Below are 27,114 nucleotides of genomic sequence, written 5' to 3'. Positions count from 1 at the left end.
AACAAAAAAAAAAAAAAAATCTGAGTTCCTTGGCAATAAGTGAGAAAATGGAAAATTTGCATTCCTACATTACACATTACATCCTATATTGTTTAAAGAATGTATAATAAACACTTATATTCCACCCATTTAACGGACAAGTGGAAGGCAGGAGTCTATTTCCATGGAGATCTTTGGTTTATTTGTGCATCTATAGTGTTTCATTAGTGCTGTATTCAGTACATGTGTTATCTATAATGAGACGCTGACGCGCGATGTGAAAGTAGGCATACCCTGCACTACTTAGTTTTAATAGTGAGCAAACAAAACCCTGCCACTGAGCAACACAGGTCATCCCAGCTTCACGTCACCTAAACTGCTTTACCAATACTCATTAGCGTGTAGCCTTTGTCATTTGTAAAGCAGCTGCCTTAGAAACCGTTCTCACTAACTGTGCCCTAAAATTGGGTTGCTTGAGGTCATGAATGACAAGCCAGGTCAAAAACCTTGGGGAGGGGGTGGTGGGAAATGGGATCGAATAAGGACATTAAAATTATCATTGATTTAAAATATTTTCTAAATCTATGTGTGATGAGGTTATGCTTTTTGTCGTAATGTGAAGCACAGGTAATGATGCATGTTTAAGTGGAAGTCTTAGAAATATAATCAACTGGTGTAAAATAAGGATGTATATTCTTTAAAAGTAATTGTCAAGGTAGAATATTGTTTGACCTGGACTTTGGACCACTGATATTAAATTCTTGGCATCTCAATCCTTAACTGAAGTAATGGGAAAAAACGTAGAAAAAACTTTAAATACTAAAAAAACAGTCAGAATCGATGAAAAGGCAGACACGATCTTTGGAAGGACAAATGTGTGTGTTTGCTTGGATGTAAGGAAAAAATATTCACCACATAAATATTACATTGTTCCATAGCTGTGTCTGAAACACTGTTATTAAAATCCAAGTTAACTCTTTAGGACCCCACAGAACAGCAATTTTATTGTTTGCTGTTAGACATCATCTTGTCCTAGTGCCAAAAGTACTGGAAATCGTCTCCTCACACATCCTGCTGATGTGTCCTGGTGACTCTTCCAGTGAGAATCTTAATGATACATAGTGGAAAGAAAAATCTATACATACTGGACAATGTTTTAATACTTATAGATATTAATTCAGCGTAACTGGGACTTGTCCAGCAGAGCACAGCCATTCTAAAAGGAGACAGAGAGAACGGGCTGCCTCTTTACACCTAAGCTGTACACCAAATTCGGAGATCTTTGGGTGACTGCTGTATTTGCTCTACTGTCTCCTGTAAGACCTGTCCAGAGAGAGGCGACGCTGCTGAGCTCGTTCCCTTGACACTGCATGGAGTCTTAGACAGATTTGACAGTGCTGCAGGGCTTTGCCATGAAGAAAAACAATTCATTGCTGAGAAGGGAGTTCCAGTGAGGGTTCTTCAAATTCAAACACAACATTTTTCAGCTGTAGAAAGATACATTTCTTTTCTTTTCATACACACATACACGCATATTCTCAAGATCTTTTTTCATTCTGCTCCTGCTCTGTACAAGTTATTAACTGCTGACAAGAAATTCACATCTCTTAAATAATGCTTAAGAGCCATTGGTATATAAATTGAATGTGTTATGAATTGTGATGGGCCTTTTTGTAGTGTTCTGTGCCTGGAGCAGGAAGAACAGAGGATGTCATTTTCATTAATTTCTAATGAGGTGCCAATTAAAGGCAAGGAAGGAACTCAGAAGGGAAGAGTCACAGAGCTCCCCTGAATCCTGTACCCTGGGGCTGTCAAACGAGTGTGCTGCCAAGCCTCCTCTGAAAGTTCCAGTAAATTACAAACTCATCCAGAGCACAGACAGACAAATTCGGCTTCTCTTTGATCTTCAAAAGAGCAATTTGTAAGACGAGTTCTGAGCCTTTTCACACGGCGAACTGGGAGAAGTGAGAGGAATTGTTAATTGGTGATGCACTTCCAAGCTTCAGTGAGAAAGAGAAATTTTAAAATGAATTCTCATTTTGTGCCTCTCTGACTGGATAACCTTTAAATCAACACTACTAGAACAAAACCAGTTTCCTGTGAAACGTTTCTAGATGACGGTTACACTTGTCATGTTTTCCAGGCAGCGATGTTCTCTAGCTTTGAGTGGGCCTTTCAATAATTTAGTGTCTCATGATGGATAGTGATTGTATTGGAATAACATATTTATTTAATACTAGATTTAGTAAGCAGTTATATCATCAAGGAATTTCAGGAATCATTCTTCAAGGAATGTAATAGAATGTATTACAGCATTTCTGCTGGAAGTGTAAGCAGTCCAAAATCAATCACCTTGATCTGAAAATTAAGTTGTCAGTTGTCAGTTCAGGTGGTTACAACAAACTTGCTTTAAAACTAGAGGCAGCGAATTTGTGAGTGAAAGTAGCTATGTAACACAGAGCTCTGGAAACATATTTTAGAAAAACGCAGGTTGATTATTTGCAAATTATGCTATAAATTTATGGGCCTTATCTTAATTACTTGACCAGATGTGTATCACTACTAAATAAAGTTGTGTATGTTTTTAAAAGATACTGAGCTGCAAACTTCTAAGCCACAGAAATTATTTGTACAGAAAGCATAGCTTGATTTTATGGCAGAGGCTTAGTATTTTACAGCAAAAAGTAGTTCTGGTATCGCTTGCTGTGTAAAGCCAACACACAGAGGTCTGCAGTGGTCTTTAGTATTGTTGGAATTGCACAAGACATGCGAGGATATTCTAGGTGATCAGTAAAGGAATTTCACATCTGTCATGTTAGATCCAGCCCTAGTCAGCAATTAAAGCAAAATTAGTACAGTGCGCCAGCCCTTCAGCAGCTTTTCTGTAGAATGGTTTGCTATTTGTAGACCACATCCTAATGGACATGTCTGCAGCTCAGGCTCCACCTGTCCAGAACTCTTGGCAATCAATGGTGTGGCCAAGAAAAGGGGCCCCGGAAAGTAAGCCTGTCTTCAGCTTTCAGTAGCAGTGCCTTAGAGAGGTGTTGCTGATTTGTTTGTCTGCTTCTCAGATAGGAATCTCAAGGTTTTTTGTGTTCTTTGGCCAGAGTAGATGATTAATAGGATGGGAAGATGCCAAAACCTTTCAGTTCGATCAAACTGTATTAAAAAAATAACCGCTCGGTTGTGGTGCAATCTGATCAAACAGTTGTTAGCAGTATTTTTTGCCTCTGTGGACAGGAAAGATTTTCTTGGAGTTTTACTGGCCTAGGTTGTGTTGTAACAAGTTATCATTTCCCAGAATGTGGACAGACTTGAACAGTTATGTATTCGTGCTGCTCTTTGCAGTAACTACTAACCTCAGGCATGAGTGAAGGCAAAATGTGTTGGTTTGCAACATTTATTTGTGAGATGTTGGCAAGTATTGATGTTTGTTTGTTTCTTGATTTGAAGTGATGCACATTCACAAGCAGCCTCTATGGTGGTAAGGCTTTGAGTCAAGAAATGGGAGTCAAACTTTACCAGTTCAGCAGAGCGCTGCCTCCCTGTGCTGCGCGTGTGGAGTAAGGGCACAATGCGTTGTTGGACCGCTTCACAGACTGGTCTTTAATAAGCACATAACTTTCATTCCTAATTAGTTAGGAGCTTTACGATATAACTTTATCCACATACGTGACTGTCCACTTCTCACTATGATTGAAATCTAACTACTAAAGCATGTCTCTAGAAAAAAAGACTCAGATTTTAGTCTTCACGGTATACAATGTGCTGGGTGTCTCGGAGATGGTGCTGAATGTGACTTTAATGCAAACCAGATAAATGCCTTGTTAAATTTTTATTAGAAGATGGTGAAATGCCTCATCAAGATGTGATCAAAGTCGGTAAGATTGTAATGATAAAATGGTTTCTGGTTCTAACAAGTTCAATAGCAAGCTGCTTGCTACAGCTTAGCAACACAGAAAATCAACGTGTCTGAATAGTTGATAATGCAATTTGTCCCCAGCTACTTTGTGGCTTGTTTCTCATATGGTTAATGCATAAAACCACTTAAGAGTCTTCATTCTTTGCTTAGATTAGAGGAACAGACAGAAAGAATGGAAAATGAAGAGGCCATAGTAGTATAAGATACAAGTACAGTTGGCTCAGATGACGAATTCATTTGTATAGGAAAATAAAAGAAAGGTAAAGAAGAAGCAGAACTGTGAAAGAGTATAAAATGGGGAGGTAAACCAACAAACTAAGCATTTGAGTAATCTTAAGATTACTTGCCTAGAGGGGAAAAAACATGTAAATGAATGTTTAACTACATTGATTGAGAACAAACAGAAAAAACAGGGGCAGTGGGACAGGCAATTATAAATGTCTATTAAGCAGATGAAAGGAATCATTGACAGAAGCAGAGGTACTCTGGTTGATTATTAAAATAAGAGGAAAAAACTTAAGACAGCTCATCAAAAAAATGTATGTCCAAAAAATGCATGTGAAGTCTTCATATTAATTTCCATACAGGTATCGGCGCACCACATTCCTTTTATGTGAACAGTGATCATGAGGGAAATTACTCATGGGAACAAAATTACAAATTTGAGAAGTCATTTGAAAAAAGTAGCTCAAAGGAAAGCTGATAAGGAAATAAGCCCATAGGGAACACGTTTATCTTCCACTAGAACAATGTTAAAAACAAACTGGGATTATACCTCTTACGAGATATCCTACATCCTAAACCATCTCCTGACTTTAGTCTGGTGTGTTCTGAAGATAATTTGGTGCTTGCCAAATTATAAAAATATATTAAAATATTAACAATGGAAAGGACTTTGAAACATTAATGAGTAAACGCAGATTAAAGGAGATTCAACCATGATGAGAAAGCATTCTAAACAAGTTGTAAAAATTTCTAATCTTGGCAGTGGCAGGAACAAAACTTGTCTTAAATATTTGGCAAACATACCTTCTAAACCATTTCAGAAACTTGTGTCATATTATGTGTATATATGCATGTACATAGACACACACAAACACATAAGCATAGTTAATAAGCATAAAAAAGAGAGGTCTGGTATGTTACTATGCTTATATTTCCACATCCCTGTTTTTAATTTAGTTCTGTATAAATCTGTAATAACCTGGTGGAATTCTTTTCTTGGGATTACTTAAGTGTCTGTTGCTTTAGTTCTATTTTGGTCTTCTGCTGAGCAGAGGGGTAAGAGGAGGAAAAGCACAGACTGACATCAAGCACTGGGCATTTCTGTTAGCCATCAGAAACAAAATGTGTCCGTACAGAAGAGACCGTACCTTTTTACAGATGCGGTGGCAGCAAGTCTCACTGTGATTCAGTAATAAACCAGGTGGAAGAAAAACAGCTGCAGATTCTTAACTTATATAACAGAGCTGCTCGTTCATAAACACAGGAGATGAGGCACTTGTTTGGATTGTGCCAGAATAAATTTGGAATGATTTGATTTACTCAGTTAATTTAGAAATTATCTTCAAAAGGACAGGAAGAAAGAAACAAACTTGAATAGATAAGCAAAAAAACCAAAAAGCTCTGGCAACTTTCATCTTTGTACAAAAGTAGTCCAATGTGTATTGAAACTAATGTTTCTCTTAAAACTCAGTAAAATACTAAATCATGGTTCCATTTCCATGGAACCTTTTTCTGTGGAGAAGAATTTGTAATGGCACTGGTCAGTTCACTTTCTAGATGGATGAGGTTTATCTGGTACCAACCAAAATGGCTTCAGGACACGATTATGTATTGGTGTAACAGATGTGCTTCCATCGATTAAAATTAAATATGTGCACTGCTTCCGGAGATTGAGTCAACCAGTTCAATAAGAAGCATTTATGGAAAATTAAATCTTATTAGTAAGTGGTTACATACTATAATTCTGGCAAGTCTTCCTGCCAGGCCTTAAGATGTACCATAGTCAGATGTCTTCCGTTGACTGTTCTCTTAAGATAGTTGCTCCCAGAACAGTACTTTTGCCTCAGCCATTCCAGTAATGCCTAACATCTTAGTCTACATTGTTGTGAGTATTTAAAAAAAAAAAAAAAAAAAAGAGAGAGAGAAAGAAAAACTATTAAAGTTTGAATTAAAACTCGAATACTAGAAATTGACCAGTTAAAAGCAGTTGACTAATTGGTGTACTATAGGTTCCAAGGACAGGACCCAGAAAAACGCTTTAGAAAAGCGGTCCACGGCTTTAAAAGTGTAAATGGACTTCATGGTCTGCTTATAATTAGAAATCATGAAATAGAGTTTGAAAAGGCTCTAGTATATTCCCCCAGCTTGTTCAACTGATGTGGCTTTCTTACAGCATGTGCTGAATTTGATTTCTTCCACCACATTACCTAAAGTTCTGCAACAGGTGACTCTCTTGATTTAGTAATGTATGCTGAGCCTGTTAGTTACCTTCCTCTAGTCCCAGTCAGTCCATGTAACTGAAATGGGTCAGTCGGTCTCTTAAGTCCTTGAGTTCTCCTTAAATAAAACAAGTTAGCATGTTCCTTTTAAAAACAAAATTTTTAAAAAAAAGATATTTTAGTTTGACACAACTGATGCGGTAATTCCTTCAGTATATAGCCTTCAGGTGGTTTTCGCATGGAAACTACAGTATGAGGAAAAAATTAGCATAAGCATTTTGTTGGCGTGCCACATTAGATCTTTTCTTTCATGCCTACCTGTACTGTGGTTACAGAAGAAAGAAGTATATGCGTAAAGTAAAAAATTATGCAATTTTTAATTGTCTTGTATGCACAAGAGACACATGGCCTAGTGAACTTGAACATAAAAATCCAGCTGACTACCTTATTTCTAATTCCGTCTCTTTCAGTACCTTTAGGGAAGTAATTTGCTCAGTCTCTGAGTCATTTTTTTTTCTTATCAGAAAAAATGAAGGGAATAGCCACCTGCCTGCCAGATGTTAAAGGAAACATTTTTGAAGGTTAAAGTGCTCTGCCCTTTCGAATCAAAATTCTTTCTTTACAGTGTTCTTATTTATCCAGAGTCTCACAGGCACACGTTATAGCTTCACCAGGACCATGCGCTTAGAAAGCTTCTGCTGGTTGGCAGGAGGCTGCTGCAGTCTGTCCTCAAAAGGGAAGATACTGCCTAGAAAGCATCCCCCTCAAAATGAATCAAATGTATTTGTCCACATGTTAACAAATAGCTACACACGTAAGTACTGATTTCAGTAATGTGCTTGATATTTGAAGTAAACACAGAAGGCCCAAAGCTATAATCATCTGACAAATCCTGAGGGAACGTTACCAGCTAGTTCAGCTGACCATGAAGTAAGGCTTAGGTAGGGAGGAATGATGCCCAGTGAATTTTGTTGGTGAAAGTCTGACTTCTTCGTAGGAAGGAGTGGGGAAAAGGATATTGAAGTGAATTGTCAAAATTTGCCTTGAAAAGTCATGACTCTTTCCAGGAACTAGAGGGGTTTTTTTCCCTACAAACTAACTAAATAAAATATTACCTAAATGAAAATGCCACCTACCATCTTAAATTCCATATCTAAGGTATAAGAAAGTGTTAAAGCTAGGTACAGGGACTCGAGGCTACCTGGTTCTCTGCTAGAGTTCTCCACGAGGTTGCCATGGGTCTTCTAAGGCAATGGCATAAAAATTACTGTTCATCAGTTTTCCCAAAAGTTAAAAGAATATTAGTCTGTGTCCGGGGCTTTTGATATTAAGTATTTCTGGCCTTGGAGGAAAGTTTCAAGAGCTGAGAAACTGTATTTGTGGACATTCTAATCACTGAGGTATAGTATTTTCTTCAGTGGGTTTTTAAAAGTAATACATTTATTTAACTGTATCTTTCTATGTATTGAAATGAAAAGGTTTACTTCCAGAGGCATTCACAGCCGTTAAATGTTCCTGAGTTGCTGAAAGTTGCTCAAGTCTGTGCAGAAGCGGTGTACAGGGCGTCCTGCCGTATTCTGAACAAGCAGGAGCAGGGAATGCTGTGGAAGTCTTTGCACCCAAAAAAAAAGGGGAAGGGTGGAAGTGTACATCACTCTAAGCATTTGTTTTCCTTTACGGTATACATAGAGCTTCTGAATGGAGTTCTATTTCCCTCTGGTTAGAAGAAGAATTACTATTGACATAAATAGCGAGAGGCTACAGGAATAGAAGACTTGCATGGAGCAGAATGTGTAATCTAAGAGACCCTGGACACAAGGTGTAAATAGGGGATAAAGACATAAAATAAATTTCATTTAGGTTTAAAAGAAATAGAGCTGCTTCTCTCCAGTGATTTGGCCAGCAAGCTTAGCCGTTGTCAGACTGTGGATCAATATGGTGCAACCTCCAGAAAGCTATTTAAACCCAAAGCATAAATAATATAATTCAGGAAATATACTGAAAGTCAAACCTGGAATCATATTCAGCATGTGTTGATTTGAACTCAAAAGACAGACAGGATCCAGGAGAACAATTAGAATTAATAGAACACATACAGTATGTTAGACCCTTTCATTATTCATTCCAGTTCTTATTAGTAGCCTTATCATTCCTGCATTTTCATTGGGCTAAACAAAATTATACACATACATTATTGAATCGCTCACTATTGCTTGCTATTTTAATTAAATTACTGTGTACGCTTTGGCTTTTAATTAAATACTCAGCTTCTGGGAGAAGTGTATCCGCTCAGGTGGGCTTGGTGTAGAGAGAATTCTAGAAGTATTAATACTCCTCCAGCGTTTTTGAAAATGTCAAACACTGCGCAGGGCCTTGCATTAATGCTTGGGTCACTCTGTCATCCACCTGCCCTTTCTTGGGAGACTTTTTTTTTTTTTTTTTTTAAAGATTTCACACTTCTTTAAAATATAAATGTTTGGAGTGGGAAACAAATACTTCCTTATATGCTACTATAGCCTATGGAAAAACTTACTTCATAGGAAGTACTACCATTTACTAGTGTTACCTATTATTATGGTTTACCCCTACTTTTTTAGGTGTCTACACTTGAACACTAGGATGCTTTTTTGCCGTAATTCTGCTTTTTTACTCCATATCCTGTTCTTTGTATTCATTCTTCCACATCCTACAGGATATAACTTTGTGAAACTAGGAATTATATGGGAGATACAGTGCTGTTTCAGTGTTCTCAGCCCTGCAAACATGGCAGTGAATGTTCCTTTTACAAGCGTAGCAGTGAATATTAATTCCTCCTGGATACATCACTGCAAGATCACACGATTATTCAAAAAAGCAAGCTCTCTTCACCTACCTATAGTCTAAACTTTTAATTTTGAACCTAGTCTGTCCTCTCCCTCAAGTTAGTCATGCGTTGGTGTTCACTGTCTGGCACCACTGTTGATGCTGCAAGTTGTTGGGAGCAAAATGGTTCCTTTGAAAATTCTCTTGTTAAATTAAACTTTAACTGTTTTGCCTTTGTGCTTCAGCAATTGTGCAAGTCTTTTGGAGAAAAATGTTTCTTTCGGTTATATTGAGAAAGTATGGGATAAATTAAAATGCTGATTTCTGGGAAGTTGCATCTATCACCTCAGATGAAGTGGGATTATACCCCAGTTCTATAGATGTTTCAGACCAGTGGTAACTCCCCATTTGTGCTAGCTGATACGTCACCTTGTAGTGTCACAACTACTGCTTGTGCTTGGCTGCTGTGGATTGCAACTTAGACAAAAAATTGAGGACAGTGTATAAGGTTGGAAGAGGAGCATACAAGATGAAGTGTGTAGGCCAGTGACTTCTGAGGTATAAAGCAGTTTAGAAAAGAGCATTGCATGCTGTATCCCTCAGAGTAATCACATACCTAAGTTGCTCTGTTAGACTGTCTCTGATAGATGTTGGCCTTAACTCATGAATGATGAATAGTGAGGCGAAGAAGTTGTGATACAAAAGTACTTATTTTTATGTGTATGTGTTCTGTAGAGCAAGAAAAATATTTGGTTCAAACCAAAAGATTTAACCACCGTTATTCTGTGGTATGTGGCGGAACTGAGATATAATCATGACTTTAGTAAGGCCTGACCTGCAGTTTAATTATTACAAAGCAGGTATGCTGGTTTTATCACTTTGATTCATTGAGGATTCTTTGAAATTAAAAAATTATTTCCTGAAAACCTCAGTTCTGTTCCTGGAGATGCTCCCTACTTCTGTGGAGTTGGTATCCACTAGAGCAAAGGCAGGACTTGAATCTAGGAGAATGCTGTTTCTTAATTTTTCCCACTCCAAGTACACTGTCTTCAAAGAACCAGGAGGAAACTGTTCGAGTTCTTTTTAGTTCCAAGGTCAAGGAGTAGAACAGTGTTTTACATAGAACTTCCTTAAGAATTGTTGATTAAAAAAAACCAAAATACTTAAAAATCAGCATGTGCTCTGTCCTCAAGTGATATAAATTCTCTGTTCAAAATTTGTGTCACATTTAATGTAGGAAAAAATAGTTTGACAGCTTTCTGTGCAAGTAAAGTAGTAAGATAAATAGGAAAGTGAATTTGAAATTAGCACAAATTGGGATAAAAGGTAGTTTGTTTGCAGTATCCACAGTGCAAAACCGCATCTCCTGTGTGTTCCCTAAAGCAGCTTCCCAGGTTTATGATCTTCAGGAAAATAGACAGAAGACACTTTGAAACACAGGTTATACGTGACTAAACTTGGAAATACAAAGTTTTTGCCTTGCAGTCTAAAGAATTCTTGCAGAATCTTTAACCATACCTGTCCAGTGGCTGTTACAGGATTAAGATGATGTATACAATTTCTTCCATTCATTTCCAGGGCAGTTTTTTTCACCAGTAGCTTTTTTTTGTCTCTAATGTGTGTCCATACGTATTGTTTTACCCTCTTTGTGGCAGACAGCAAAATAGAGCAAGAAAGGAAAAAAAAAAAAATACTTTGTTCCCTTCTTTTCTCCAAACCATAAACCCAGTAGTACAAATGCAAAATGAATCTGCAGCATCGTGTAAGCATCCTCAGTCTCAGGCATAAAATTTTATGTAACATCACAGATGTCATGGAGCTGCGTGCTTCTGGCATGAAACCTGAGATTATGACTGATTTAAGAGCAGGATGGAAGTCCCAAGTGCACATCCAGTCCTGGGGACAGATTGGCAGATTAAAAGAAACATTCGAAGGTGTTTTATACCGCCCCTTTTCTTTTCCTGTTTATCATTTTGGTAGTCAGGAGTAAGTATAGATGATCTATATAAAGAACAAAATATTGAAAAGCAAATTTCAGTGACCATAGCAGATGGCTACAAAAACAAGTTGATAAGCAAAGTACAGGTCTTCCTACTGTGTGTTTTCCTGAATCTTTTGCAGCTGTGCTGTTTGTGAACGAACATGGCAATATTTAAGATACTGTGCATTAATATTTAGAGACTTCTAACTTTGAGCACTTAGAGGATAACATTCCCCATCCAGTCTTCTTGGAGTGGAAATGATAGAAAGGACTGCCTCAAGCTATGTTTTGTGCAGTTTTAATAAATACATCTATTTGGTTAAAAAGCTTCCCCATAATGTGGCTTACTCCCCTTTCCCCATGGGAAGGAACGACAAGATTCCTAGTCAAGTTATTCTGAACTATTTAGCACTTAATCAAAGTGTGTGACATCTTGCAAAGCTGGGAAAGAGAAACAGGAGAATAGTTTAGCTCACTTATTTCCAAAAGCTTGTTGTTTACCTTGTTGGGATTTGGTTTGGTTTTATAGAAAATGTCAGTGAAACTGAATGTTCCTTGAGTTGTGTAATGAAAGCTGACAATGCCAGTGCAGAGCATTCCCCACAGAAGAAAGAGAAGAGATAATTAGAGTATATGCAAGAATGGAGCTGTCTAGAAGGAGAGTAATACAAGATATCAGCAGACTAGAACATTTTTATACTGTAAAATAGCAGTGCATACAAGCTGCGCTGGAAATCTTGCTAGGCTGGACTATAGCACGCTTTTACTTCTTCCATTGCTGGATGTTCTTTTCAAACAATCTCCAAAATACTAGGGGAAAGAGATGGATCGTACTGGAATCCAGAGAGCAAGTGTTTCGTGAGGTACTTGATGCACAAGTCTTTAGGATCTTGGCTTTGTGTCTTGGTAGTTATTTGTTCCACTCTTAGATTCGTTTCGTACCTATTCCATGTCTTGAAGAGAGGAAAAAACAGATTTCCCTCTCGCACTTTTTAAAATAGCTTTATTGTTAGTATAATTTACAACACATGGACAGTTGGAAGGGATGGAGCAGATACATAATTATTGTTTTGGGGATTAATAGACGCTTTTGGGGAATGATGTCCAGTTACTCTGAACAGTGCTGCAGCTGCATGTATCACTGCATGAGCTAATCTTCTCTGATGGCTAATCTGCCTCTGTTTGCTCTGTTGTATGATATCCTGTAGGTATGTTCGCCTTTAAAAATAGATTAAAAATCTGTTCTTGCACAGAAGTCTGCATAAAGACTCACACATACCTTGCTAGATAATACACCTTTGGTAGAGAATTTTTGCAGCACCATTATCTCTTAGGGTTACAAGGTATTTTTAAGTTCTGTTTGAACCTCTTGCTGATTAGAATTTCAGATTAGCAAGGAAGGTAAAATTTCTTGTGAAGCACGTGAAGAAGCCAACGCATACAGCAGAGAATTCTGCACAGGAAGAAGTCTGTGCCATCATTAAGACCATTTTTGAATAGGCTTTGTATAGGGGGACCTATACAAACACAAGTTGTTCATTAAATAAAATCTGGAAATGGCTGCAAATTGTGGAAGTTTTCTACTTCTGCATTTTAACTTGGGAATGAAAATGGTAAATAGCTGTACTAGGGGGCAGGTAAGATGATTTTGAAGTATCAGAAGCTCTGATTTTGTATGGTAATTGTGGCAGCAGGCAACTACTTTTTAGGTAATACACGTCAAGATGTTTCAAATGGGGGCACTTTTAAATGTTTTTAAGCCACTTTGTAAATGTGTAAGATGTATGAACGTTTAATAAGCTTTTTTGGCACTTCTACCACTTTTCAAAATATGCTCACGTATTCTGAGTCTTCCCTTTGCAGCTTTCTGAATGCCTCGTCAATGAGATTAGGACCAGAATCTTGGAGCGGGAAAAGGAGCTTCCTTTCTATCATAATGCTATTCGTGTAACAGGGATCATTATATTTGTTATGTATCTTGTGTAACAGCGTGATGTTCTCCAGCAGTACATTAGAAGAGTCTGGGACTCCATGCCTGGCCAAGGACATCCACTAGAGTAGTCCCACCAGTGTGCTGTGCTTCCCTGTAGGTAGTTTGCAGTAATCCAATTATTGGGTGTTTGTGCCGTGTTCCAGAAAGTCTGACTGCTTTCTGTGGAGCTAACAAAAAGAAAAAAGAAATTTAACTAAATCAGGGACCCTCCAAAATTACAATTTGGCTTTTGTGTTCTGGATTATTATGCCATTTAGTTGAATTGATTCTGATGCTTCACGTACCATTTTGTTGGTATTTTAGCAGCTTACCATTTTCAGAATTCAAGGACAGAAAGTTAAGAATTAAATGTAGGTTTTAGTTGAAATATTTGCTTATTGTCATTTCATACTCCCATCTAGGCAGTGCTCTTGCATATAACAATGAGGAAAACGCAGTCATTTTTCATCATCACCCACACACAGGGAACTGTAGGTCTGTGGTATTCTCTGGTCTCGAATATGGAAGATTATTTTGTTTTCTGTCCTCTCCAATTGCCTTTTCCCAGCAGATTCCTCAGGAATGATGAAAGCAACTTCACAGTTGCTTCTGTGCAATCTCAGACTTCCTTTGAATGATGTTTTTTTGCATGTAAAGGGCTCACCTGCATGGTACAAGTAAGGCAGAGATGGTACACTGCCTTACGACTTTAAACATCTATGCTCTGGTGATGAAATCAAAGTGAATTTTTGATGATATATTGTGAAGTAATTTCTGGTGTGCTTAGAGGAGTTCAAAAGTTTTGAGGCGCTACATAATGTTTTTCCAAGATGCTTGCATTAGAGGCCTGAGGAGTCGGTGCTTCATAGTTTACTTCTTATATCAGGAAAACAACAATTGTAATGCTGGGAGATGTATTATTACATTTACTAGACTGACATCTTCTGTGCTTGGAGTGGAAGTCTGGCATGTTTTTGGTTGATGACTACGGTAAACTTAACTTTAGTTTGCAGATGGATTCCCTTTTCCAATGCTCTTTCCCCTAGCCAAAAGTTATTTATTTCGTCTTTTAGTTACAGTGCATTAAAAGAAGCATTTCTGCAGTAAAATCCTTTAGGGGAGACAATGTGTATTTTGTATCTCCCATAATGAACTTAACTGTAAATACACTGCAAGAGTTCAGTAATCTAACTTGCTTTATAACCAAAAAAGCAGAGTTCTTGGGTGTAAAAAAAATCACCTCTCAATCTGGATTGGTTTTAAGGATCAAAATAGATGTACGTATATTGGCCTTCTGTCCCAGTGCATGTAAGTTAAGAATGGAACCATTATAAAAACTGATGGTCTCGATACGACATCAGGCACTTGTGCGCACACAGACCACAGAATGGACACTCTTATTTCCAGACCAGTGAAGAAGCAAGGAGTGAATATAGCAGTAATAACTTAATTGAATATATCCACTCTGAACTAATGAAAAAATGCTCAGAACTACTGTTACTGAACCAAGTGCTTACTGTATAACAGTATTCAAGTCCTTTAAATTTTAAATAAAACCTAAAAAAATACAAGTTCCAGTGTTTAAAGCGACTTAGGCATTTGCAGCAATGGGACTAAAGATCTTAAGTCTCTTTTGGAAATGAGACTTCCAGAGATCTCTGTTGCTAATTAAACACAAATAAACCCTCTCCATAAGAACAGCCAATATATATACAAAACTATCTTTAGTAATGTTCAAAATGTGCTTGGGTATTCTTTCATTAGGTATTATCAGTTCTAATTAGCAGTATGTATTTAAATAGATATATGAATAACAGGTTTTGATCATTTAGTTGCTGAAATTAGAAACACTTTTCCCATAGTCTGGGAGAATTAAAATCACCTGCTATTCTTTGTTGACAGTTATTGAAATTCTGTTCAAGAATGCATAAGGAAATACTTGACAAACAGAAAAAATAAATAATATGTTTCATCTGGAATAAAAATAGTATACAGTACAGCTTTTCCTACGTGAATACAGGTGCTCTAAAAAGAACTAAAAGGTGTTCAAAAAAGAAATAAATATACCACAAAGCACAGAATAGATTGTATTGGAGGGGTGGCAAAGTAGAAAGGAATGTCACTGGTCTACAAAAGGCAGGAGGCTTTGTAGAAGGTGAGGATGTGGTAATTGAACGATCATGCTCAAAAGTGATAAATCATGTTGTATAAATCTAATAGGAAAATACATGCAGAGTTGTCAAAAGGGTCTTACTGAAGCTGCACAGAAGATTGTATACACCTTCAAGATGTCTTTTACATAAAATTAAATAGCATTTCTACATATGGCTCTTAACCATGTGGAGAGAATCCGTAAAACCATCAGGATTTAAAACCATTTTTTACCTACAAGGGACTGAAACGACTTCAACACAATCCATATCTGCAGGGTTTCTTGCATCTGCTTCTTACGCATCCATTGCAGATACGATGACGAACTTGATTTTTGAGCTCATCTAGTCAGGTATTTATGTGTTCTTGTGTCTGCAGTGGCCGTTGGTTCAGTAATTTGAAGTCTTATTTCAATAAATAAGGGAAGCCTTCAGTCCATGCTTTCTGTAAGAGAGAATTGAGTGAAATGCCTGTTCAGTACTGAAACTATAGTCCAAGGATGTTTTCATTTTAACAATCAGACCTTGAATTTTTGGCACCTCAAGAAAGATATTTGTCACACTTGAGTGTGGTATGACCCAGACTGAGATTGAAGTGGAGGCAATGACTGCAAGGGGCAAGATATATATCAGTTCAATCTGCATCTTTCCATCCTTATTTCTGAATCACATACACCAATGCAGTCTTTTTTGCTTTGGATTTCAAAGCCAGCCACAGATAATAGACATGTCGTTTCATAGCTGGTGCTATTGAAACAAAGAGCAAAGATAAATCAATTTTTCTTTTTTTTTTTTCTTTTTTTTTTTTATAATTCCATGTGTGATACTCTTCCCCTTTCTGTTTTCTTAACAATCACGCAAACAAACATAGCCTCTTGTTCTCTCCTACAATTGCTGTTTTATAGTCCAGGAAATAGTTTACACACATATTTTTATATATATGTGTGCATGTATATATCTGCACAAACACACATTCTCAATCATTCACTCACTTTTCCATCTCTCACATATCACTGTTTTGTGGTTTTAATATCTTTTGAGCATTCAAGGAGCAGCAGTAACGTAAAGCATTCAGTGAGAGGCAGAGTGATGCTCTTGGCACCATCATGCAGGAAAAATATTGCAGCATAGGCAATTACCAGACTTCGTTTCATATACAGTGGACTACGCGAACCCTGTAACCGTGTGACTCTTTTCCCTATCATCTTAATACTATTTATCGCTATGTAACATTCATTTTAGAGGTAGGAAATTTGAGGCAATTTCTTTACTGTTATAAAGCGTTAGGGCCAAATAAGAAAAAAAGCTGATTTTCTTTGTAGACTAAAAAGAGGTGGCTACTGAAGATGGCCTCCTCACCCACAGGAAGAAGTATTGCCATGTTTCTGAATCACATGCTCCCTGGAAAACTGAACAACGTTGACTAGCTTTAGACAGAGAGACAATAACCTACATCTTTTCAGCTACAGAGCAAGATGATGTGGCATAACATGTCCCTGTGTCAAATGCCTGTTCACCCCCTGTGGTTAGTGTCAGACCAGTTCATGAAGAGAAGCTTCTGAAAACTGGAACAGTGGTGGAGTGGTGAACTCTCCTGCAGCCGCTGCCAAGGCGGGGTGCTGGCAGTGCGGAGGAAGTAAGGTGCTTAGATTTAACAGTTCTGACCTGAATGCCTGCTTGGGAGCTAAACCTGAAGCACCGTAGGCATGAATTTCAGAGATGACAACCAGCTCCACATAAAGCAGAAAAGAGTTCAGTGAAGGTGATCGGGTTGGTTTTTTGGGGTTTTTGGTTTTTTTTGTTTTTTTGTTTGTTTTTTTTTCAAAAAAAAACCCCATCATCTTTGTTTACTATCTGGGTACACCTAGTTTAGATGATTTTGGGGGCTTCCGCTCTAAGATGACAGGATGGCAAAAAAACCCCGCAAACCTAATATGACTTGAGCTTTTGATACTGTATTGATAAATACTCACGGAAGTGCAGTAAATAATCAGATATTTGTTAATACCCTGTAAGGAAGATAAGTAAAAACTTAAAGCTGGCATTAATTTTTGAGAACTGAGTAATCCCCCAATAGGGAGATTATAGAGGGATTCACTTCTGATTTGGGTAAGATTCTGCCACTTTTACCACAAGTCCCTAACTGTATTTTTTTTTTCTCCCTTTCCACGGTAGGTTACGTGTTCTGTATGTTACATCGCCTGCCTGAACAACATGACTGCACATTTGACCACATGGGACGTGGGCGTGAGGAAGCCATTATGAAAATGGTGAAACTGGATCGGAAAGTAGGGAGATCTTGCCAACGCATTGGCGAAGGATGTTCCTGAGTGCAAGACTGCAACCAAATGCTGTTCTCTTAGTTCACTAATGTTAGCCTTATTTAGGACAAAGTCAGCCAGACACCTTGTACTAGGCAAGTTTCAGACTACAGCCAATCAGTTTCCTTTCTTTAGCCAACCGTCCTGGTACTGTAGTTTAGGGGTTGATGGTGGTTGAAATTGATTTCTGGCTGGTTACTAAGGTGCCTGCTAGCCACCGTATAAAAATAAAACATGAAGAAATATTATTTTTGAGCATGGCTAGTGGATTTAAACAAAACAAGAAAAATCCAAAGGCTTCTGTTATTGCTGGAGTCACTCTAAAAGCCTTACGCTGGAAACATTCCAGCTGCAGAGTTAAAACAAATAGTCGTATAGAAGCTGGTGTAAAAGTTTGCTATGCACATGGCTTTCAGACAAACTGTTTAATGTGCAGCCTTTCACCTCTTCACTGCTAGTGAATCCTGAGGAGGTGAAATACTACTAAGAGCAGCAACTGCAGCTGCTTAAGCCCAGAAGACCTGACTGGTCACTCGTGCCTTCATCGCGTGTGGCTTTTGAGTTAGGCAGTGTCACCAGCATCAGGGATTCTGTTGGGGTAGGAACATCTTTCTGGTTCTTCCCAGGAAGCCAAAAAGAAAGGGGGACAGAGATTCTTATGAAAAATTTTTATATCTATCTTACTATAAAGAACCTATCAGGGTTTTTTGTTGTTTTTTTTTCTTTCTTCTCAGTTAAATTATGATCTCACTTTAAAGCCAACTCCATCCCAGAGCAGTAAATGGTGCATACTTTTTACATGGCATCCACAGAGATTCTACGAGTTGTGTGAACAGGTTCCACGTACCTTGAGCAGTGCAGCCATTCCCACCGGCCGAAACCTGATTGGCTCTTGTTTGCCTTTTGCTAAGTGCAGGTATCTGATAATTGATCAAATAAGGCTAATTCACAGCACAGTAGCCATGGCTGGATTCTACAGACTGACTTTCTGTAGCTAGACTTATATATTGGGGAAAAAAAAAAAGGACATTTTGTAGCAAACGGAATTCAGTAACAGTATTGGGGAACAACCGGTAAAACACCCTTTATCAGATTGAGTTTGTGTTCCTCGCTTCCAGAGTGTCAATGAGATAATCAAACGGGCTATATCAGCCCTCTTTCTATGCAGCTGAACGCTCTCATGAAAATCTCTGCCCGCATCTATTGCAAAGCAAGTATAGCAAGTGAATGTGAAAAGCATTACATGAGTAGAATGTTTTGGATCTGTTTAGACCTATGGTTCTGTATTACAGTATGTCACGTTGAGCTGAGCTGAACTGAATTGCACCAGTCTTGTCAGTTTGGAAACATAAAAAAGCAAACAGAATAATCAGCACGTCTCCTGCTGCACACAGGGTTTACGCAGGTAAAAAGGATTAGTACCAATGTGGCCCAGTTTAATCCTGAACGAATTTAGCTTCTCAGTCTATTTGTAAGGCATTAACAATCAGGTAAATTTGTAAGAAAACCTGAGGGAGGGAAGATTTTGTCTCCTCTTCAAATACTGGGCAGATATAAAACATCAGAGGGGTGAAGTAATGTGTCACTTGAAAAACGCCAGCGTTTGGGGAGTAAGTTTGTATGAGTCATCCTGCATTCTACTTGTTACAGGTAACTAACTCCTTATAGGCCAAATTATATTGTTACTTTGGTAGCCAGCTAGGAGCATTTAGCAAGGAGACAACTAATTTTTTAAAAAAAAAAGACGACATATATGTCTCTACACACACACACGCAGCATCTGACTGTATTAGCATTAATTAACCATGAAGCAAATCAGAAGTGTCCCGTCATTATAAAATGCAAGCTATCCGAAAGGCAAGCTGTTTTTTTTTTATTATTGTGGTTATTCAAGAATATGAAACCAGCAGCAAAATCTTCTGTAATGTGCTACATTTTCAGGAAATGGTCCTGGTGAGAGGGACTGTCCAAGGATATTATTTACATTTGCCGTGAGGAGTTTAAAAAAAACACGGATTTTGGCGGCTGCTGTGATACGCACTTTCTTTTCCTACAAAGTAGCTTTTGATGGGCATTCTGATTGATACACAAGACTTTTCTGCATTAATACTGAAGATGCTATTTTGTTCCTCCTTAATATTCTCTTTAATCTCATTACAAGTGCACAGACGGTTTCAAGGCGGCTCTTGAGAGAACACTACTTAAAGTTCATGTGAATTATGGACAATGTTCACTTTAAACAAAAAAGTTGGGGAGGGGGTTGTTCCTTTGCAGTATCTGTTCTGTGAAGTTTGTTAAACGTAAAGAAAGCTTAAGTTCTTGTATCTTAAAAGAAGATCTTATTTAACCCTTTTGTGTTCTAGATTTACTTACACATGTAGCCTAGAGCTCAGTTTTAGTTTAACATTGTGAAAATATTAAAAGAATCTTGTAACTTTATTCTTTTTCCTCCTGCTAAAAAAGAATTAAACCAATCAGATTAAAGTTTGAATTCCTTTCTGCCTATTCCAACAAGTCTTGCTATTTTGCACCATTTCTACTGCAAGTTCATATAAGAAATATGAATGGGGAAAATGCCAACATTAGTCAGTAACTTCAAGTTGAATTTACAATAGGTGAAATGTGGGACTATTTTCCGCCAGTTTGGAAGGGGAGGATAATATTTCTGCTGGGTTCAAGTTTAGTGATTTATTTTGTAAGCAAATCTGGCTAAATCTAGTATAGCCTGAGTATTGGTCAATTTAATTTTGAGGTTAGATATAGTAAGCAAATGAACAAGTTGTTCATACTCTTAAGTCAAATGCACACTGTGCACTGTATCATTGGCATCAAAGTTTTAAAAAATCTTAAATGTTCTTTCATGCATTTTGTCAACTTCTGCACCTAGAGTAGCTGTATTCCAAGTCATGATGGGCTGTGTTCATAATGGATAAGTAGAGGAATAACTATTGTTTCTTAATCATTTAGATGGTAGAAACATAAGGCTAATTAAAAAACAATGAACTGTATTAGAGGGAGAGAGAATATCAAGGTAATTATTTAAAAACAATTTTGAAATTTGTTTGGAATTGAAATTGTGCCTGATTCATGGGACATGTATACCCATTTTTTTTTCTTCAAATTCATATGGTACTTTCAATTATAAAACTGTGCGTGATTCTTGAACAAGATGGCTGTGTTATAGTAAAGGTAAGTTACATAAAACAGCTCTGCCTTTTCATCAAGTTTCAAACCTATAGCTGGGTGCCAAGGCTTCAAGGAAAAATAGGAATTGCCCATGACGGCTGCTATGGCAGAGCCTGTCCTTAATTGCACTGGTTTCTGTTTTGAAGCAGTTTAGTGTCTTGAATGAGAAGCAATGTAACTGTAAAACAAGGTACCTGAGAACGAGTCCTGGCGCAATTATAGCGGTCCAAAAGGTAATATTTACTGCTTTTATCTACTCCATGGAAGGTGACAAATACATTCAAAACTTGAATTTTGCGTGACTTTCTTGTTTTGGACAAACTGTAATCCCCTGGCCTCTTGAACACAATGTCCTGTTTATATTTAATTTCTCATTACTCGTTGTGGTGTTCAGTTCTTTCTACAATTGTAGCAGTTCCTTCTGTGACTGTGCTACAATTTAGATATAAATCTCTAAGGGATAAAAGCACTTTTTTTTGATCTTACAATGACCATTTCAGTACAAAGACTCAACAGGGAAGAAAACTGATACTAATGGTGTCATAAAAATGCAGGTCTTAAAATAGACTCCAAGAAATGCATCAGTGGAATAACTGACAGCACCTATGCTTACAGCTGAAGCATACACAGCTAAGTGCCCAAACAAATGAATTAACATTCTCTTTGTTGTAGTGTAGTTACTGAAATTGTCAGTCATCAGTGGAACAGTGAAGAGAAGGTCTAATCAAAGTAATCCCTTAATGTCACGATGAGATTGTAGCCAATTCACGCTGGAGATAATTTTGTATGCTCCTGGGAACTTTTATACCTACACAACAAATGGAAACATTTAAGACAACGCTGCTTAAAATGAACTGTATTAATTGGCACCAGATCTTAATTTCCTCATTCAAATACCTGATTAGAATTCTGCACACAGGACAAAAATAAATAGAAGCAGATTCAACTCAAAAGCTGCTGTGGCAGGAGCTGCTGTGTAAGAATACAGTTCTAGTGTAACCGGTTCACAATCTTAAGCTTAGCTGAGACTGTGTCTGTGCACACTTTGCTACAGAAAGGACCACACTGGAAAAACTCTTCAAAATACTTTTACATGGCGAATACGTTTTACATGGCGAACCTGTGCAATAGTGGGCTTTATCTCTCACTATTAGCAGCTTTTCCAGAAGAACATGCGTTAATGCTGCTGGGAAGAGCCACTCTTAAATGACAGTTCTCGAAGACATCAGTGAGAAGGACATACTTTTCTTTCTCTTCCTGGTCTTCATTCTTTTTTCCTTTTTGTTGAGGCAGTCAGCATGCGCAGCTGGACATTTGAAAGTAGTTCTGCTCTTTTTGGCTTTTCAGTACTCACCACAGGAAAAAAAGCATCAACTTTTTTTTTTTTTCTTGCAAGCCCCTGCACATTAGTTCAAGCAGATTAAAATATGGACGTTGGGCTATAGAATTGATAACCTCCTCCTGTATTTTACTACAGTGATAGGTTATTTCTTCAATTAACTGAATGCGGACGTGATTTACTTGTTCTGGATGTTGGGCTATGGGTGTTTTGAACTTCAATTCCATGATACTGTTCACATACACCTTCCTGTGAACTCTGCATGCCCCATCTTCCAATCTGAAGTTGAGTCGGGAGGAAAGAAGGCCTGAAAGCAGGAGGCAGAGGATGCAAAATGACAAGTGCTTAGAGATCACATCCACCTTCCCCTTCAAGTCAGCTCAGAGCATAAAATGGTGAAGAGGCAAAGAATTACTTGCCAAATAGCACCAACTTTCTTGACTTGGTACTACAGAAAACTGTTTTGCTTTATCTTTGTGAATATACCTGTGTAGAGTTTGTCTGAGTCAATTCTGCAACATACGTTATATGCAAAGAAATGAAACAGGACTGTCAGAAAACATTTTTGATGGATTATTTAGTAATAACTACATATTTTGCTACAGGACCTTCCTATTTTGCAGTATGCTGCTATTTTCTGTGGAAGAAAAACAAGCAGAACTTTATAAGACTAACTGTAAAGTATTTCAAATTCAATACATGCATCTGAAGCATTAGGAAGAGATTACTGAAATTATATATAGTTTTTAAAGATGATGACTGCATCCTCTAACAAAAGGGTTTTGTTCTTCTAGTGGCGTTAATGGCGATGGTTTAACCATAAGCAGAATGTTCCTTTCTGCTAGGTTTGTGCAAAGCTAGTTACGGTGCAGTGACTGTGTAAGTGATGAGAATAAAATTATAGAGACCTACTCTTGTCTGTCGGCTCTCCCTTCACGCAAAAGGACAGGAGATGGTACCCACTATTTCCTCATTGCGTAGGCCTGTTTGTTCTTTTGTGAGTTACAGACGACACTTTCCTGCCCTGTACCAAATGTGCTCGGGGGGATAGGAAACCACATTCTAACTAGAGTTCTAAAGGCTTCAGGGTTTTTAAAGGAGGAAAAAAAAAAAAAAAAGTTGACATCTCTGAAAGCAAAGTTTTGAAGTCATCCTCTGTATCAGAGATGCAACACCAGAAGGAGCTCTCTTTAAGGTTCTCAGCACATTCGAAAACGTTGGGGTGTTTTTCTCCTCTTAAACTGTTCAGGATCTCTTTGAGGCAAAGTAGCAATCCCTAATGCCGTGCCTGTTTGGTGTTTGGGTTTTTTTGTATCATCTTTTGAAAGGAAGGCCTGCATGATCAGCACTTCTGCATTAAGAAACCTAAATGAAAGGTTCACTATTAACTCCTGAAATGCTCTGTATCATCTCTCTAGTTTTCAAAGGAGCAAAGAAATGTAAGCCTCTTAGAGGAGGGAGAAGAGACTCTGAGCCCTCTACTTGAGAAATTCAGAGTTCATTCTTCTTTCTCGCAATAGTTTGTCTTTTTTTTTTTTTTCTTCTTCTGCAGAATTGAAAGTATACTACATTTGCTTTAGATTCCTGAAAGCTTTAACTGGACCAGTTTATGGAGACATCTTTTAACATACTACATTTAGCAGCAGCATGAGGAAGATTATGAGCTCCGACAATGTTAAAATTTCAGTTAAACACTGATGGCTAGTACAACTGTTTTTGTCTGCACTAGAGTTTTAAAAAGAGGGCTAGCAAAAAATGTTTTAACTGATCCACCTGTATCACCTTTGCATGAATCCTGCCCCTTTGGATAGTCTGTCACATGCACAGCAGCCAGAGGCATTACCTTTATGCTGTCTGCATGCAGCCATCCCCCTTCGTTACCCCCCATGTTTATATAGATTAAAATACTCTTCATCAGGTAAGCAGCAGTTACAAATTCTATAGCTATCTTCAAGTCACACTGCACACCCAGTGTTTTCTCTTTCTGTTTTTGACTGTTTGGTCTCAGGTCTTGTCAAAAATAATAGTTCCAAATGGATCTTTCCATATACGGACACATACATACACACAAATCTCCTGGGACATCACATGGCTGAAGCAGAACTACACTTCTCAGCTAAAAACAGCTTTCACTTTCTGCACACCCACACACATATAATCAGTCCTTGTCTGGCTTGTCTTCTGGGGAAGTATAGCCTGTCATAATATCTCAATTTGCCTATTTAATACTAGCTGTAGTTTAATCGTTATCAACACAGTTACTCCTGGGGAGATACCGATTGGACAGAAGAAAATTTTTCAGAACGAGAACAATCAGCCATTTGAATAATCTCCCCAGGGAAGTGGTGAATTCCCCACCATCTGACACTTTTAAGATTCAGATGGACAGGGTGCTGGGCCACCTTGCCTGGACCACGCTTGTGTCAAGAAAGGTTGGACGACACGATCCTTGTGGTCCCTTCCAACCTGGTATTCTATGAATTACCACAGACTTAGTCTCGGATGCACCATTATGCTCATTTCCAATGCCATTAATAATACTTCCCCCCAACATCTGAGAAGTTTGAGTAAATGCTAACAACTAGGTCACAGATATTTGTGTCTCATGCTGTTCCTAGGGGCATGGGACTCTGTGAAAGGGTGGATGAAGGGTGCGTGTGTGTAGGTGTAGGATCAGCTAGGTGCTGCTAACCGTATTACAGCTTAATAGCAATACTTTGAGGCAGCAACTCCTGCTGAATTAGCGAGAGCAGGGAAATACGTGCTATTTGAAACTTACCCAATACCTCTGTCAGCCTCTGTTCTATCCCTCGTGCAGGCCTTCATTTCTCTACTCGTGACTTCACTGCTGTAATTTCCATAGGCTTTCTCAGTCACCCCTTTTGCAGAATCTCCCTCGTCAACTACAATACCCCCCCACGCCAGTGCCATGCTCAAAGACAGAGTCTATGCGAAGACAACGTAACAGTAGAGATAAGCACATAAGGCACTGAGGTTTGTATTGCCAGTAGCTGTTTCCTTCTGTAATGAAAACATTATTTTTAAGTGTTAAATGACTGCTGCTATTTAGTATATGAAATTCCTAGAGCTGTCTTAATGCACTGTAGCAAATACCATTAAGGCTGAGTTGTACTTCCAATTTGAACTCCTTCTTCATTGCTCTTAACTTTCTCTGTGGCCTTTCTCAATACAAGGAACCTTAAGGCTAGCTTGATACTAAAGCCACTAGAGATATGAAAGCAGCGTTTAATAGTACCTTTACAGGTACCGAAACCCCATCCAGACCAAGAATAAAAAATGTTGTCTTTGTTCTGCCTTTAAATCTTTCTTTCTATTGTTAACCCAATGCTGTTATTCTGTGGATAAAATAGTTATCGCTCATTTGCCAAGTAATGCTAAATGTTTACCAATCACACGAATTATTTAAAATTATTAGCATGTGGTTGATACTATGGGTTGGTTTGTTTTCTTTACGTCAAGCTTCACGACGACAATTCTCAACCATCGCAACTACTGCAACAGACAGCTTTGATTGACGTAGAAGCCATGGGTCAAGTACACCCAAGTCAAACTCCTTACATAAATCAGAACCAGTTCCTCGCCTTTGTTGTTCTCAGTCTGGATAATAAAGGGAAAGCCAGTTATGCTGCCTCAGCTGCAGGCATGTGCAAGTTGTCCACTGGCTCAGCACTGTTATCCCAAGCCCTGAAAGATCTCAGGATTCACAGATCCTATCATCCATGAGTCCCTGAGGGCAATTCAGTTGTACATTGTACCGGCTTTTTCTAATCACGTTTGTTGTGTGAGACAATAAAATTGTTTATAAAGAGATATAATGTATTAAACAAGACAGTGATGATCTGTGATTGAATTGTGATTTCTGTGGTGGCTTTCTTTTATCAGCCTTTGGCTGATAGCAGAAAGGTAGGGAAGGAAATTCAGCAGCCTATGGAACTTAAATCCACAGGAACTGAAACAAGCGTTAGGCCCTATGCAACTTGCATACATCCAACAAGGCAGAAAGATTCATGCAGTCTTTAACCATTTGTTTCACACCAGCCCTCATTTAGTCACTTAATATCACCATGGATCAGTTTTCCTTAGCCAACATTCAGCACCCTTCTAGACTAACGGCAAGGAGGATCAATTATTTTGAGAGCAGTCTGACGATAAAACCTATCAGACAGAGCTAAATATCTACCATACGGATTACACGGTTTTGTGTAAAATGCACCAAAATAGAATTCTGAGATGTGTTTTGAATACAACATTTCTGATTTCTGAGAAAGCACCATGAGAGCTGAGATTGGAGCATTAACAGAAAGAATAAAAGGCAATAGGCTTCCCGCACCATATAATTCTTCACGGTAAGACAGTCTGACCCTTGCTATTCTTACTGTTTATGGATTTCTTGGTGTAATTTTCTGTTTGAGAGTGCTTAGCTGTGAACTACAGTTTGTGGATACTGTGTAATTCCATTACTAGATAACTGCTACTCCAAAGCATACGAAAAGAATGAAAGCATTAAGTCTTAGAATCGCTAATTTTTATCCTTTATTTTAGAGCATATGGCTAAGGTGTCGATCCCCTAAATACAGAAAAACAGAGAAATCTGAAGTAGTAAATTCTTCCAAGGTACCTGTGTAAAGTCTTCCTGCACAGAATTCATCAGCACGTTAATTCACAGCTGCCAGGTAAATAGTCTTCAGTTTAAAAAATACCCCAGTGATAAAGTGACTTGCTCACTTCAGCCAGAAGCACATTCTTCATGCCATGCTTCTATTGCATACAAATTATTCGGTCTTCTACCCATGACTGCTGGGGCTCTATCTGTGCCAGCATAACCAGACAAAAGTACAAGCATTGCACGCCAACTCTTACAGTCAATGAAGGCAGCTGAACTTCAAAGGTTTGCAACAGATAAAGAGTTTACATGATGCTATTCTAACCAGTCGTTTTTATTACCTCTCTGGTGGTATGTGGGCCTTATGGAGAAACTGTAACAACTTCTTTATTAT

General features: G+C 38.1%; 1 protein-coding gene across 3 annotated transcripts in view; it reads left to right on the top strand.

The window, feature by feature from the left end:
• Nucleotides 1-25,922, top strand: part of ZFAND3 (zinc finger AN1-type containing 3) — a 149,751-nt gene extending 123,829 nt beyond the window's left edge. For all 3 annotated transcript variants that reach the window (XM_063328694.1, XM_063328695.1, XM_063328696.1), the window contains one exon: nt 17,426-25,922. In XM_063328694.1, the coding sequence (XP_063184764.1) occupies nt 17,426-17,580 (155 nt within the window). In that variant the 3' untranslated portion in view covers nt 17,581-25,922. The remainder of the gene's footprint in view (nt 1-17,425) is intronic.
• Nucleotides 25,923-27,114: the final 1,192 nt, after the last annotated feature.

Source organism: Chroicocephalus ridibundus, chromosome 3, assembly GCF_963924245.1.
Source record: "Chroicocephalus ridibundus chromosome 3, bChrRid1.1, whole genome shotgun sequence".
In the NCBI taxonomy this organism is placed as follows: domain Eukaryota; kingdom Metazoa; phylum Chordata; class Aves; order Charadriiformes; family Laridae; genus Chroicocephalus; species Chroicocephalus ridibundus.
This window is presented reverse-complemented; position numbering and strand designations above follow the sequence as displayed.